At 43.4% G+C, this 13618-nt stretch overlaps 1 protein-coding gene across 4 annotated transcripts in view; it reads right to left on the bottom strand.

Moving 5' to 3' along the window:
• PRORP (protein only RNase P catalytic subunit) overlaps window positions 1–13618 on the bottom strand; it is a 146694-nt gene that overhangs the window by 129377 nt on the left and 3699 nt on the right. For all 4 annotated transcript variants that reach the window (XM_030813377.1, XM_030813380.1, XM_003263708.4 and 1 more), the window contains 2 exons: window positions 12544–12591; window positions 11702–11834 (listed from right to left, as the gene is read on the bottom strand). In XM_030813377.1, coding sequence (XP_030669237.1) covers window positions 11702–11834; window positions 12544–12591 — 181 coding nt within the window. The remainder of the gene's footprint in view (window positions 1–11701; window positions 11835–12543; window positions 12592–13618) is intronic.

Here is a 13618-nt window from a genome sequence, read left to right as displayed (position 1 = left end):
CAGCACTTCAGGAGACTAGGGTGGGCAGATCACCTGTGGTCAGGAGTTCGACACCAGCCTGGCCAACATGGTGAAACCCCGTCTCTACAGAAAATACAAAAATTAGCCAGGCGTGGTGGTATGCACCTGTAGTCCCAGCCACTCGGGAGGCTGAGGCAGGAGACTCGTTTGAACCCAGGAGACAGAGGGTGCAGTGAGCCCAGATGGCACCACTGTACTCCAGCCTGGGCGACAGAGGGAGACTCCGTCTAAAAAAAAAAATCAGTATCTTTAGTGGCTGAGGTCCAGGTAGCAGTTTTAAACACTTCCCAAGTATTCTAACCAGCAGCCACGGTTGAAAGCCACTACATTAGAGGCTGTCATCTAATTTACTTTGTTTTGAACAAGAGTACTATTCGGGGAAAACATATAAGCCTAAAATAACTTTTATAATGCTCATTTTAGGTGTTTATGGAGGTCAGCTGACAAAATTTTTTTAAGTAGACAAAAGTATTCAACATGGATTTAATAATTATTCCTTGGTTTATATGTCATAATCTCAAATTATAAGCAAGCTTTAGAAAGCAACATTGAAGGCAGGTCCAGTTATTTGTCAACTAGATGTTTCTAATGTTCCTAACACAAATAATTTAAAATGCTGAATATAATATAGTTTTATTAATGCATATTTACAATGAACGGTATTATGGACTGACTTGTGTCCACTCACCAAAATCATATGTTGAAGTCTCAACCCATAGTATTTCAGAATGTGACTGTATTTGGAGATAGGCCTTTAAAGAGGTAATTAAGGTAAAATAAAGTCATAAGGATGGGCCCTAATCAAATCTGACTGGTGTCCTTATAAGAAGAGGAAATTTGTACATACAAAGACGATACCAGGAATACACCAGAGGAAGGCCATGTGAAGATACCACAAGAAGGCAGCCATCAGCAAGCCAAAGAGAGAGGGATCAAGAGAAACCAAAGCTGACAACACCTTGATCTTGGACTTCTAGAATCCAGAATGGTGAGAAAATGAATTTCTGCTGTTAAAGCTACCTGGTCTGTGGTATTTGCAATAGCAGCTTTAGCAAATTAATACAAATGGTGAGGAAAAAAAAAACAACCAACCAACCAAAACAAAACCACACACACATACGTGAATGCACGAAGAGACAACCAGTCCCTTGAATCCTCTCATATAGTGCTCTTTGGCCTTTCTCCCTTTCCTATCTGGCCTGGACCTCATGCAGACCATGTTAACTACTTACTCTGTCAGAAGCGCCTTCTCTTGCTCTCTATCATGTGCCACATCTAACCAACAAAACCCAAACTCTGCACCACGCTACCCTTTGTCCTTACTACCTCTGCTCTTGGTGAGCCAAGCTCTGTTGGAAATACATTAAATCACACAATCACACAGAGTAATGTCTACAAATTCACAGATTCAAATCTCAGCACCCACCCTCTGCCATAATCCTTCTGCCTTGAGTTAGCATCTTGACATCCCCTCAAGAACCATTCCAAACCTTCCCCACTCTCTCTAGTACTCTACTTGACTCTCATCTCTCTCATCTTGTATACCACTTAACACAGCAGGTATCATTTCTCTCAATGTTCCCTCTTTCTACCAATATATCATCCACACCCATCTTCACTTTCTTTTCTACAGCCTCAAATGATATTTCCTTCATTTCCAACCTCCCCATTTGTGCTCTTTTTGGCAACCCCTGCTACTTTTGCTCAGCAATATTCCTTTTTCTCTCCTACATATCCTGTTTACTCAATATTTTTTATCTCTATTGATACCTTTTCTTCATCCTTCAAACAGGCACAAGCTTATCTCCCTAAACCCTCCCTTGACTCCACCATCCTCTAGCCAGCACTATATCATCTTTCTAATTTTCATGTAAACTTCTTAAAATTAGAGTTTACACTCAATGTGTATTCACTCAGCTGCTATAACCTGGCTGAATTTGGCCCCCATTAAACTACTGAAACTGTTCTTCCCAAGGTCATCAATGATTTCTTAGTTGCCAAATCCAATGTATCCCTTCAGTCCTCACCTTACCAAATCTCTAGTGTATTGCACTCTGTTTTGTTATTTGTGACACTGTACTGAATAGATTCTTTCTGCCTTGTTCTGACTGTTCTGTCTAATATATGAAACTTCTTCTCTGACCTTCCTTCCTATGCTGGTATTCCCCATCCCACCCCCACCAAGTTGTGAATTGAGCCCACTGCTCTTCTGTTTTCCTGGATGAGCTCAGGCACTCTTCGCGTTTAACCTATTACTATTATGTGATGATCCCCAAACCTCCAGCATTAACTCTCCCTTGTAAGCTGGAACCCAAGTCCTAGATCTTCTGCTGACATTAAAACTCAATATGGGCCGGGTGCGGTGGCTCACACCTGTAATCCCAGCACTTTGGGAGGCCGAGGTGGGTGGATCACCTGAGGCTGGGAGTTCGAGACCAGTCTCACCAATATGGAGAAATCTTGCCTCTACTAAAAATACAAAATTAGCCGGGTGTGGTGGTGCATGCCTGTAATCCCAGCTACTCAGGAGGCTGAGACAGGAGAATTGCTTGAACCCGAGAGGCGGAGGTTGTGGTGAGCAGAGATTGCGCCACTGCACTCCAGCCTGGGCAACAACAGCAAAACTCTGTTTCAAAATAAAAAAACAAAAAAACCCGTTGTCAGATATTCAATTATCTTCTCCTCATACCTGTTGCTGGTAGATGGCATCTTTCCAGGGTGACAAAAGAAAAGAATTACGGAGTGAGAGTTTGTTCATCCCATCACCCAAGCCGAAAACCTGAACATCATCCTGTCTTCTCCCATCACTGCAGCCGAACCAAATGGTGAAATTTTTATCTCCTAAGATGTACTCAAAGCTGAGCTGGTCCTTCTCTACCCTCATTCTGGCTTTCATTTCCCTCATCATCCTACACCTGGACCACTCAGCAGTCTTTTGACTCAATTCCAGTGCCTCAATCTTATCCTTTTCAACTCCTTTTTCCAACCAGCTGCCAGAGAGGTCTCTCTAAAATATATATATCACACTTATGCTTAAAACACCTTTTTGTTTTTTTTTTTTTTGAGACAGAGTCTTGCTCTGTCGCCCAGGCTGGAGTGCAGTGGCATGATCTCAGCTTACTGCAACCTCCGCCTCCCAGGTTCCAGCAATTCTTCTGCCTCAGCCTCCTTAGCAGCTGGGACTACAGGACTGCGCTATCACGCCCAGCTAATTTTTGTATTTTTAGTAGAGACGGGGCTTCCCCATATTGCCCAGGCTGGTCTCAAACTCTTGACTTCATGATCTGCCCACCTCGGCCTCCCAAAGTGCCGGGATTACAGGCATAAGCCACCATGCCCAGCCTGCTTAAAACACTTTAATGGCTCCCCAGAACCTATGACAATGTTTCTTAATAATAGCTGCTCATTATCCTATAGTATGCTATAGGACCAATCCATGAGAAAGGAGAGGCCCTTGCCTGGATGCCACTGCTCCTCTACACTCATTACTTCTCCACTGCTGACCTCAACTGAGGTTTATGATATTCATTGATACCAGGGATCAGCCATTTTTTTCTGTTAAGGGCCAAATGGTAAATATTTTAGGCTCTGTAGGCCACATGTTCTCCTTTATATCTACTCAACTCTGCAGGACAAAAGTACCATAGACAGAGGAGAAGGGGTGGAGCAAGAAGGCAGAATAAAAGGCTCCACTGATCGTTCCCTGCAAGGACACCAATTCAACAACTATCTACACATGTAAAAAAAAAAGCACCTTCAAAAGAACCAAAAATCAGGTGAGGACTCATAGTACCTGGTTTTAACTTTGTATCACTGAAAGAGGCACTGAAGAGGTACGAAAAACAGTCTTGAATCACCACTGCCATTCCTCTCCCATTCCCCTGCAGCAGCAATGTGGTGCAGAGAAAGAATCTGAATGTTTGGGAGAGGGAGAGTGCAGCAATTGTGAGACACTGCATTGAACTCAGTGCTGCCCTGTTATAGCAGAAAGCAAAACAGAACAAACTCAGCTGATGCCCACCCACAGAAGGGGCATTTAAACTAGCTCTAGCCAGAGAGAAATTGCCCATCCCAGTGGTTGAAACTGGAGTTCCCACAAGCCTCACCACCATGGGCCAAAGGGCTCCAGGCCCATAAATAAATTTGAAAGGCAGTCTAGGCCACAAAGATTGTAACTCCTAGGTGAGACCTAGTGGTGAACTGGGCTCAGAGCCAGTGGACTGGTAGGGGCATGTGACCTACTGAGACGATAGCTAGGGGAGTACTGGTGCCACACCTGCCCTAAGCCCAGGCCGCACACCTCACAGTCTCCTAAACAGACCCACTCCTTCTACTTAAGGAGAGGAGATGGAAGAGTGGGGAGGACTTTGTCTTTCATCTTGGACACCAGCTCAGCTACAGCAGGATGGGGTACCAGTCAGAGTCATGAGAGACCCCCTTTTCCAGGCCCTAGCTCCTGGACATTTCTAGACACACTCTGAGCCAGAAGAGAACTCACTACCTTGAAGGCAAGGACCCAGTCATGGAAGATTCATCACCTGCTAACTGAAGAGCCCTTGGGCCCTGAATAAGCAGCAGCAATATCCAGGTAGTATATCACAGGCCTTGAGTGAGACTCTGATATTGCTGGCTTCAGGTACCAACTCAGCCAGAGGTGGCTAGAGCACCAAGGGTGAGTCCCAGGCCAGGCAGCATGCACCACAAGCTGACTGAAGAGCCTTTGGGCCTTACGAGAACATCAGTGGGAGCCTGGCAGAACTCCCTGTGGGCTAGTGGTGGCGGTGGCCACAGGGTGGGGCTCCTCTGCTTTTGGAAACGGGAGGGAAGAGTGGGAAGAACTGTGTCTTATCATTTGAATGCCAGCTCAGCCACAATACAACAGAACACCAGGTAGACTTCTAAGATTTTTGACTCTACTCCCTGGCTCCCAAATGGCACTTCTGGACCTGCTGAGGTCTGGGGGAATTTGTCGCCCTGAAGGGAAGAACACAGGACTGGCTGGCTTTGCCAACTGCTGATTGTAGTGCCCCAGGGCCTTGAGTGAACACAGACAGTAGCCAGGGAGTAGTTAAGCAGGCCTTGGGCAAGACCCAGTGCTGTACTGGCTTCAGGTCTGGCCCAGCACAGTCCTAGTGGTGGTGGCCACAAGGGTACTTGTGTGACTACATCCTCAGCTCCAGGTGGCTCAGAATGAGAGGGAGAGACTCTGTTTGTTTAGGAGAAAGTAAGGGAAGAGAACAAGAGCTTCTGCCTAGTAACCCAGAGAATTCTCCCTGATCTTGTTCAAGACCATCAAGGCAGTACCTCTTACCACAGCATTACTGGGCTTTGGGTGCCCCCTAAAGCAGATACAACTTAGATCACAATACCCAAGTCCTTTTAAGTATCTGGAAAGCCTTCTCAGGAAGGAAAGGTACAAACAAGCCCAGACTGCAAAGACTACAATAAATACCTAACTCTTCAACGCCCAGACATGGTATGAAGACCATCCAGGAAAATAGGACATCACAAAATGAACTAAATAAGGCAGCAAGGAACATTACTGGAGAAACAGATGTGTTACCTTTCAGACAGAGAATTCAAAATAGTTCTGTTGAGTAAACTCAAAGAAATTCAAGATAACCGAAGAAGGATTTCAGAATTCTACCAGATAAATTTAACAAAGAGATAGAAAAAAATTAAAAAGAATCAAGCAGAAATTCTGAAGCTGAAAAATGTAACTGGCATGCTGAAGAATGCATCAGAGTCCTTTAAAAGCAGAAGGGATCAAACAGAAGAATTACTGAGATTGAAGACAGGCTATTTGAAAATACACAGTTAGGGCTTGGCATGGTAGCTCACGCCTGTAATCCCATCACTTTGGGAGGCCAAGTGGGCGGATCATGAGGTCAGAAGTTTGAGACCAGCCTGGCCAACATAGTGAAACCCCATCTCTACTAAAAATACAAAAATTAGCTGGGCGTGGTGATGTGCACCTGTAATCCCAGCTACTCAAGAGGCTGAGGCAGGATAATCGCTTGAACCTCAGAGGCAGAGGTTGCAGTGAGCCAAGATCATGCCATTGCACTCCAGCCTGGGCAACGGAACAAGACTCCGTCTCAAAAAAAAAAAAAAAAGACTACCTCAAAGCATTGAATGATCAAACTTACTTTCCTTGCTTCCTTCCTTCCTTCCTTCCTTTTCCTTCCTTCCTTCTTTCTTTCCTTTTCTTTTTTTTTTTTTTTTTTTTTGATGGAGTCTCACACTCTGTCACCCAGGCTGGAGTATTGTGGCGCAATCTTGGCTCACCAACCTCTGCTTCACGGGTTCAAATGATTCCCCTGCTTCAGCCTCCCAAGTAGGTAGGATTACAGGCACCACCATGTCCAGCTAATTTTTTTTTATTTTTAGTAGAGACAGGTTTCACTATGTTGGCCAGGCTGGTCTTGAACTCCTAAACTCAAGTGATTCACACCCACCTCGGCCTCCCAAAGTGCTGGGATTACACCATGCCTGGACGAATAATCCAACTTTCTTTTTTTCTTGTTTTTTATTTTTTTGAGACGGAGATTTGCTCTTGTTGCCTACTACCGTAGTGCTGGAGTGCAGCAGGTGGCCTTGGCTCACCACAACCTCCGCCTCCCGGGTTCAAATGATTCTCCTGCCTCAGCCTCCCACGTAACTGGAATTACAGAGGCCCACACCACGCCTGGCTAATTTTTATATATTTTGTAGAGACGGGGTTTCACCATGTTGGCCAGGCTGGTCTTAACTCCTGACCCCAGCTGATCCACCTGCCTCAGCCTCCCAAAGTGCTGGGATTACAAACGTGAGCCACCACGCCCATTTGAATAATCCAACTTTCAACGGATAAAGAAAGGATTGGGGCTGGGCGCCGTGGCTTATGCCTATAATCCCAGTACTCTGGGAGGCTGAGGCATGTGGATCACCTGAGGTCAGGAGTTCGAGACCAGCCTGGCCAACATGGTGAAACCCTGTAGCTACCAAAAATACAAAAATTAGCCAGGTGTGGCAGCAGGTGCCTGTAATCCTAGCTACTCGGGAGGCTGAGGCAGGAGAATCGCTTGAACCTGGGAGGCGGAGGTTGCAGTGAGCCAAGATCGCACCATTGCACTCCAGCCTGGGGTACAAGAGTGAGATTTCTTCTCAAAAAAAAAAAAAAAGAAAAAAAGAATGGATTGCCTAGGTGTGATGGCTCACACTTATCTATAATCCCAGCACTTTGGGAGGCTGAGGCAGGCAAATCACCTGAGGTCAGGAGTTCGAGACCAGCCTGGCCAACACAGTGAAACCCTGTCTCTACTAAAAATACAAAAATTAGCTGGGCGTGGTGGCGGGCGCCTATAATCCCAGCTACTCGGAAGGCTGAAGAAGGAGAATCCCTTGAACCCAGGAGGTGGAGGTTGCAGTGAGCCGAAATAGCACCACTGCACTCCAGCCTGGGTGACAGAGCAAGACTGTTTCAAAAAAAAAAAAAAAGGAACCGAAAAGCAACTAGAGAAAAAAAATAACATACAATGGAGCTAAAATACATCTGGCAGCAGACTTTTCAGTGGAAACCTTACAGGCCAGGAAAGAATGGCACGACATATTTAAAGTGCTGAAGGAAAAACACTTTTACCCCAGAATAGTATATGCAGTGAAAATATCCTTCAAACATGAAGGAGAAATAAAGACTTTCCCAGACAAACAAAAGCTGAGAGATTTCATCAATACCAGACCTATCCTACAAGAAATGCTAAGGAGTACTTCAATCAGAAAGAAAAGGATGGCCAGCTGTGGTGGCTCATGCCTGGAATTCCAGCACTTTGGGAGGCCGAGGTGGGTGGATCACCTGAGGTCAGGAGTTCAAGACCAGCCTGCTCAACATGGTGAAACCCCGTCTCTATTAAAAATACAAAAACTAGGCCGGGCGCGGTGGCTCACGCTTGTAATCCCAGCACTTTGGGAGGCCGAGGCGGGCGGATCACGAGGTCAGGAGATCGAGACCACGGTGAAACCCCGTCTCTACTAAAAATACAAAAAATTAGCCGGGCGTGGTGGCGGGCGCCTGTAGTCCCAGCTACTCGGAGAGGCTGAGGCAGGAGAATGGCGTGAACCCGGGATGCGGAGCTTGCAGTGAGCCGAGATCGCGCCACTGCACTCCAGCCTGGGCGACAGAGCGAGACTCTGTCTCAAAAAAAAAAAAAAAAAAAAAAAAAAAACAATAAAAATACAAAAACTAGCCAAGCCTGGTGGTGCACGCTTATAATCCTAGCTATTCAGAGGCTGAGGCAGGAGAATCACTTGAACCCAGGAGGCGGAGGTTGCAGTAAGCTGAGATCGCGCCATGGCACTCCAGCCTGGGCGACAGAGGGAGACTCTGCCTCAAAAAAAAAGGACGGTTACTCTGGTGACTCACACCTATAATTCCAGCACTTTGGGAGGCCAAGGTGGGAAGATAACTTGAGCCCAAGAGTTTGAGACCAGCCTGGGCAGCATAATAAGACCCTATCTCTATATTTAAAAAAAAAAAATGTCAGAAACAAAAGAATGTAGGCCAGGTGCAGTGGCTCACACCGGTAATCCCAGCATTTTGGGAGGCCAACGCAGGTGGATAAAGTGAGGTTGGGAGTTCGAAACCAGCCTGGCCAACATGGTGAAACCCTGTCTCTACTAAAAATACAAAAATTAGCCGAGTCTGGTGGACGGTGCCTGTAATCCCAGCTACCTGGGAGGTAAGACTCAAGAATCGCTTGAACCCAGGAGGCGGAGGTTGCAGTGAGCTGAGATCGTGCCACTCCATTCCAACCTGGGCGACAGAGTGAGACTCCATCTCAATTAAAAAAAAAGAAAAGGACATTAATGAGCAATAAGAAATCATCTGAGGGTACATAACTCACTGTTAATAGTAAGTACACAAAAAGACACAGTATATTATAACACTGTAACTATGGTGTGTAAACTAAAACTACTCTTATCTTTAGAAAGACTAAACAATGAGTTTAGTGAGGCAGTGCCTCACGCCTGTAATCCCAGCAGTTTGGGAGGCTGAGGCGGGCAAATCACGAGGTCAGGAGATCAAGACCATCCTGGCTAACATGGTGAAGCCCCGTCTCAACTAAAAAATGCAAAAAAATTAGCCAGGCTTGGTGGCGGGCACCTGTAGTCCCACCTACTCAGGAGGCTGAAGCAGAAGAATCGTTTGAACCTGGGGGGCACAGGTTGCAGTGAGCTGAGATTGTGCCACTGCACTCCAGTCTAGGCAACAGAGCGAGACTCCGTCTCAAAAAAAAAAAAAAAAAGAAAAAAAAGAAAGACTAAACAATGAACCAATCAAAAATAATAACTACTATAACTTTTCAAGACATTGATAGTACAATAAGATATAAATAGAAACAATAAAAAGTTAAAAAGCACGGAGACGAAGTAAAGGTGTAGAGTTTTTTTAGTTTTCTTTTTGCTTGTTTCTTTATACAGTGTTAAATTATTATCAGCTTAAAATAATAGGCTATAGGAAAGTATTAGAGAGCCTCATGGTAACCTCCAATCAAAAAACATACAACAAGCCCAGGCGCGGTGGCTTACGCCTATAATCCCAGCACTTTGGGAGGCTGAGGCGGGCAGATCATGAGGTCAGGAGTACGAGGCCAGCCTGACCAACATGGTGAAACCCTGTCCGTACTAAAAATACAAAAAAAAAAAAAATTTGCTGGGCATGGTGGTGTGCACCTGTAATTCCAGTTACTCAAGAGGCTGAGGCAGGAGAATCTCTTGAACCCAGGAGGTGGAGGATGCAGTGAGCCAAGATCACACTGCTGCACTCTAGCCTGGGCGACAGAGCAATACTCCATCTCAAAAAAAAAAAAAAAAGATACACAAAAAATAAAAAACAAGAAACTAAATTATATCACCAGAGAAAATCATCTTCACTAAAGGGAAGAAAGGAAGGAAAAAAAAAGACCACAAAACAACCAGAAAACAAAATGGCAGGACTAAGCCCTTACTTATCAATAATAACATTAAATGTATCTAGGCACGGTGGGATATAACAAAAGCAGCTGTAAGTGCCTATATCAAAACAGAAGAAAAACTTAAACAACCTAAATATGCATCTTTTTTTTTTTTGAGACGGAGTTTCGCTCTTGTTGCCCAAGCCGGAGTGCAATGGCGTGATCTCGGCTCACTGCAACCTCCGCCTCCTGGGTTCAAGCGATTCTCCTGCCTCAACCTCACGAGTAGCTGGGATTACCGGCACGTGCCATCATGCCCAGCTAATTTTTTTTTTTTTTTGTATTTTTAGTAGAAACGGGGTTTCACCATGTTAGCCAGGCTGGTCTCGAACTCCTGACCTCAGGTGATCCACCAGCCTCGGTCTCCCAAAGTGTTGGGATTACAGGCGTGAGCCATCGCGCCTGGCCAAATATGCATCTTAAAGAACTACAAAAGCAAGAGTAAACCAAACCCAAAATGCGGAGACTAAATAATAAAGATCAGAGCAGAAATAAACGAAATTGGAATTAAGAAAACCATACAAAAGATCATGAAACAAAAAGTTGGTTTTTTGAAAAGTTAAAATTGATAAACCTTTAGCCAGACTAAGAAAATAGGAGAGAAGACCCAAATAAACAAAATCAGAGATGAAAAAGAAGACATTACAACAAATACTGCAGAAATTCAAAGGATCATTAGTGGCTACTATGAGCCACCATATGCCAATAAATTGGAAATTCTACAGGAAATGGCCAAATTCCTGGACAGATTCAATCTATTAAGAATGAACCAGGAAGAAATAAAAAACCTGAAGAGACCAATAACAAGTAAGGAGATCGAAGCCATAATAAAAAGTCTCCCAGCAAAGAAAAGCCCAGGACCTGATGGCTTCACTGCTCAATTCTACCAAACATTTAAAGAATAATACCAATCCTATTCAAACTATTCCAAAAAACAGAGGAGAGAAGACTTCCAAACTCATTCCATGAGGCTAGTGTTACCCTGATACCAAAACCAGACAAAGACATAGCAAAAAAAAAAAAAAAAACTACAGGCCAATATCTCTGATGAATATTGATGCAAAAATCCTCAACAAAATACTAGCATACCAAATTCAACAATACATTAAAAAGATCATTCATCATCACCAAGTGGGATTTATCCCTGAGACATAAGGATGGTTCAACATACACAAATCACTTAATGTGATACTAAGAAAATCTGTAAATAATCTTAAGTTACTCTAAACTCTCTTGACTAGAAAAGTTGTGAGAAACCACAATGTTTTCATGGCAGTCTACTTGAACATAGTTTTCTGGAAGCACTTACAGAAAGAATAAGCATCTTTTTAGTTTAAGTGCACTTATTATGACCCAATATAATAGGATTGACTTCAACAGATGATGGTCTAACCCAATTATTCTATGAAATTCTAAAGCAATCTCTCTGAAAGGTTGGCAATTGTAGTCAGCAGGCCAAATACAGCCTACTGCTTGTTTTCCTTAATAAAGTTTACTGGAACACAGCCATGTCTATTCATTTATGTATTGTCTATGGATGTCTTAACTACAACAGCAGAGCTGAAAAGTTGCAACAGGGACCAATGGCCTACAAAGCCTAAAATATTTAGTATCTGGCATTTTACAGAAATTGCTGACCCCTGCTCTAGACAAGCAATCCAAGAAGGAATAAAACTTGTTAGACTCACCTGAGGTGTTGTCTTTTTGTACTGGTCACCTCCATCTATCACATCCCTCATGATTTTTCCCTTAAGATATTCATATTCTTCTGGACTCAGCTGAATAGACTCTATGGTTTTTCCACAGGCTGAACACTGGCCACTGTAATTGTAATTGTTAAATAATAATATTTAAATATGCCAAATAATGTTCTGGAAAAAAAATTTTGTGAAGTGAACAATGAGGAAATTATAAGGTAATAAAAAAGAACATTAAAACCTTTGTGATAGTCACATACATCTAATTTTTTGTAAACCTGATAATATCACAAATTAGCGTGCCAGAAAACCCAAAAAAGTAGACTGGCCATTTGGATGACTTTTTTTTTGAGACAGGGTCTTGTATTTTTAGTAGAGACTTGGTTTCAACATGTTGGCCAGGATGGTCTCGAATCTCCTGACCTGGTGATCTGCCTGCCTCGGCCTCCCAAAGTGCTGGGATTACAGGCGTCAGCCACCGCACCCAGCTCAGATGACATTTTTAAAGTAATTCCTATTCTGTGGAATATCATATTGGTGAATTAAAATAAATAAATAAATAAATAAATAAATAAATCCTAAAACACAACTGGGTCCGGAACCTCTAGGGAAAAACATCTCTAAGACTTCATATAGGCTCACAGTACTCACAGGAAAAACATTTTGGGCACTGCTAAGTCTCTGCATGCAAAGTATGTTTTTTTCCTCAGATACTCTAATTACAAACTTGTAATTATCCTATCCTTAAGGTGTTCTTAAATATTTTTCAATCAATAGCAACAAAACCTACTAAACCAAAATCAAACAAGTTAAAAATAAACATTGGTATTCACCTTTTTTGGACTGTGGTGAATTGTCCTTTCCATTGTTTTCCAGGAACACTGTGAAAAGATTGCAAAACCAAATCATGAGAAGGTTAGATTCCTACTGAAATGAAAGATATTCATGGTATTTGGAAACTCTCATAAGCAAGAAGTCCAAAAAGTTCAAGATACTTCTGTAGAATGGTTTAATTTAAAAACTGGCTGCTATCCTGGATGGGGTTAAGAAGCTGCTGGTACTCTGCTCTGGATATCCTTCTTCCCTACGGTTCTCCTCCCAACAAATAACTCTCATCTTCAAGTCTACCGAAAGCAGCTGATCTTAGTAGCATAACCTGTAAACCAAACTCAACTCTTACCTTCTCCATAAAGCTGCCAGAAATTGCTCCTGCTGAGAGTAATTTACCTCTTACACACCACTGTTATTTCACTGTGTGGTATTGTATTCCCAATTAAATTGAGAAAGTCATAATAGATTTATAAAACTCTCGCAATGCCTAGCCTATTTGGAAGCATTGAAAAACTATGTATTGATGTATTTGTTCAATCAATGTATCCTTTCCTCCTTCCCCTTCCACATATTACCATCAGGTCTTATGATTCTACTGCCTTCTCTCCTTCCACAGTTCTTAATTCTCATCATCTCTCACCTAAATATAAAATTGTATTCACGCAGATCTCCCTGTTTTCAATCTTAATCCCTCTCCTTTCTACTCTTCTCACTTGGCAATTGCCTTTGTAAAACTCCATTCCAGCATTATTTTTTTCTTTTGAGACAAGGTCTTGCTCTGTCGCCCAGGTTGGAGTGCATGGCATGATCACAGTTCCCTGCAGCCTTGATTGACACCCCAGATTCAAGTGATCCTCTTGCTTCAGCCTCCCAAGTAGCTGGGACTACCGGCACACTCCGCCATACCAGGCTAATTTTTGTATTATTTGTAGAGACAGGGTTTCGCCATGCCCAGGCTGGTCTTGAACTCCTGGCCTCAAGCTATCCTCCCACCTCAGTCTCTAAAAGTGCTCAGATTACAGGCATGAGCCACAGCACCCAGCCAAATCCAGCATTCTTGATAACAGAATAAAATCC

This window comes from Nomascus leucogenys, chromosome 1a, assembly GCF_006542625.1.
Source record: "Nomascus leucogenys isolate Asia chromosome 1a, Asia_NLE_v1, whole genome shotgun sequence".
Classification (NCBI taxonomy): domain Eukaryota; kingdom Metazoa; phylum Chordata; class Mammalia; order Primates; family Hylobatidae; genus Nomascus; species Nomascus leucogenys.
The sequence above is the reverse complement of the archived record's forward strand: the minus strand, read 5'-3'. Positions and strand labels throughout refer to the sequence as shown.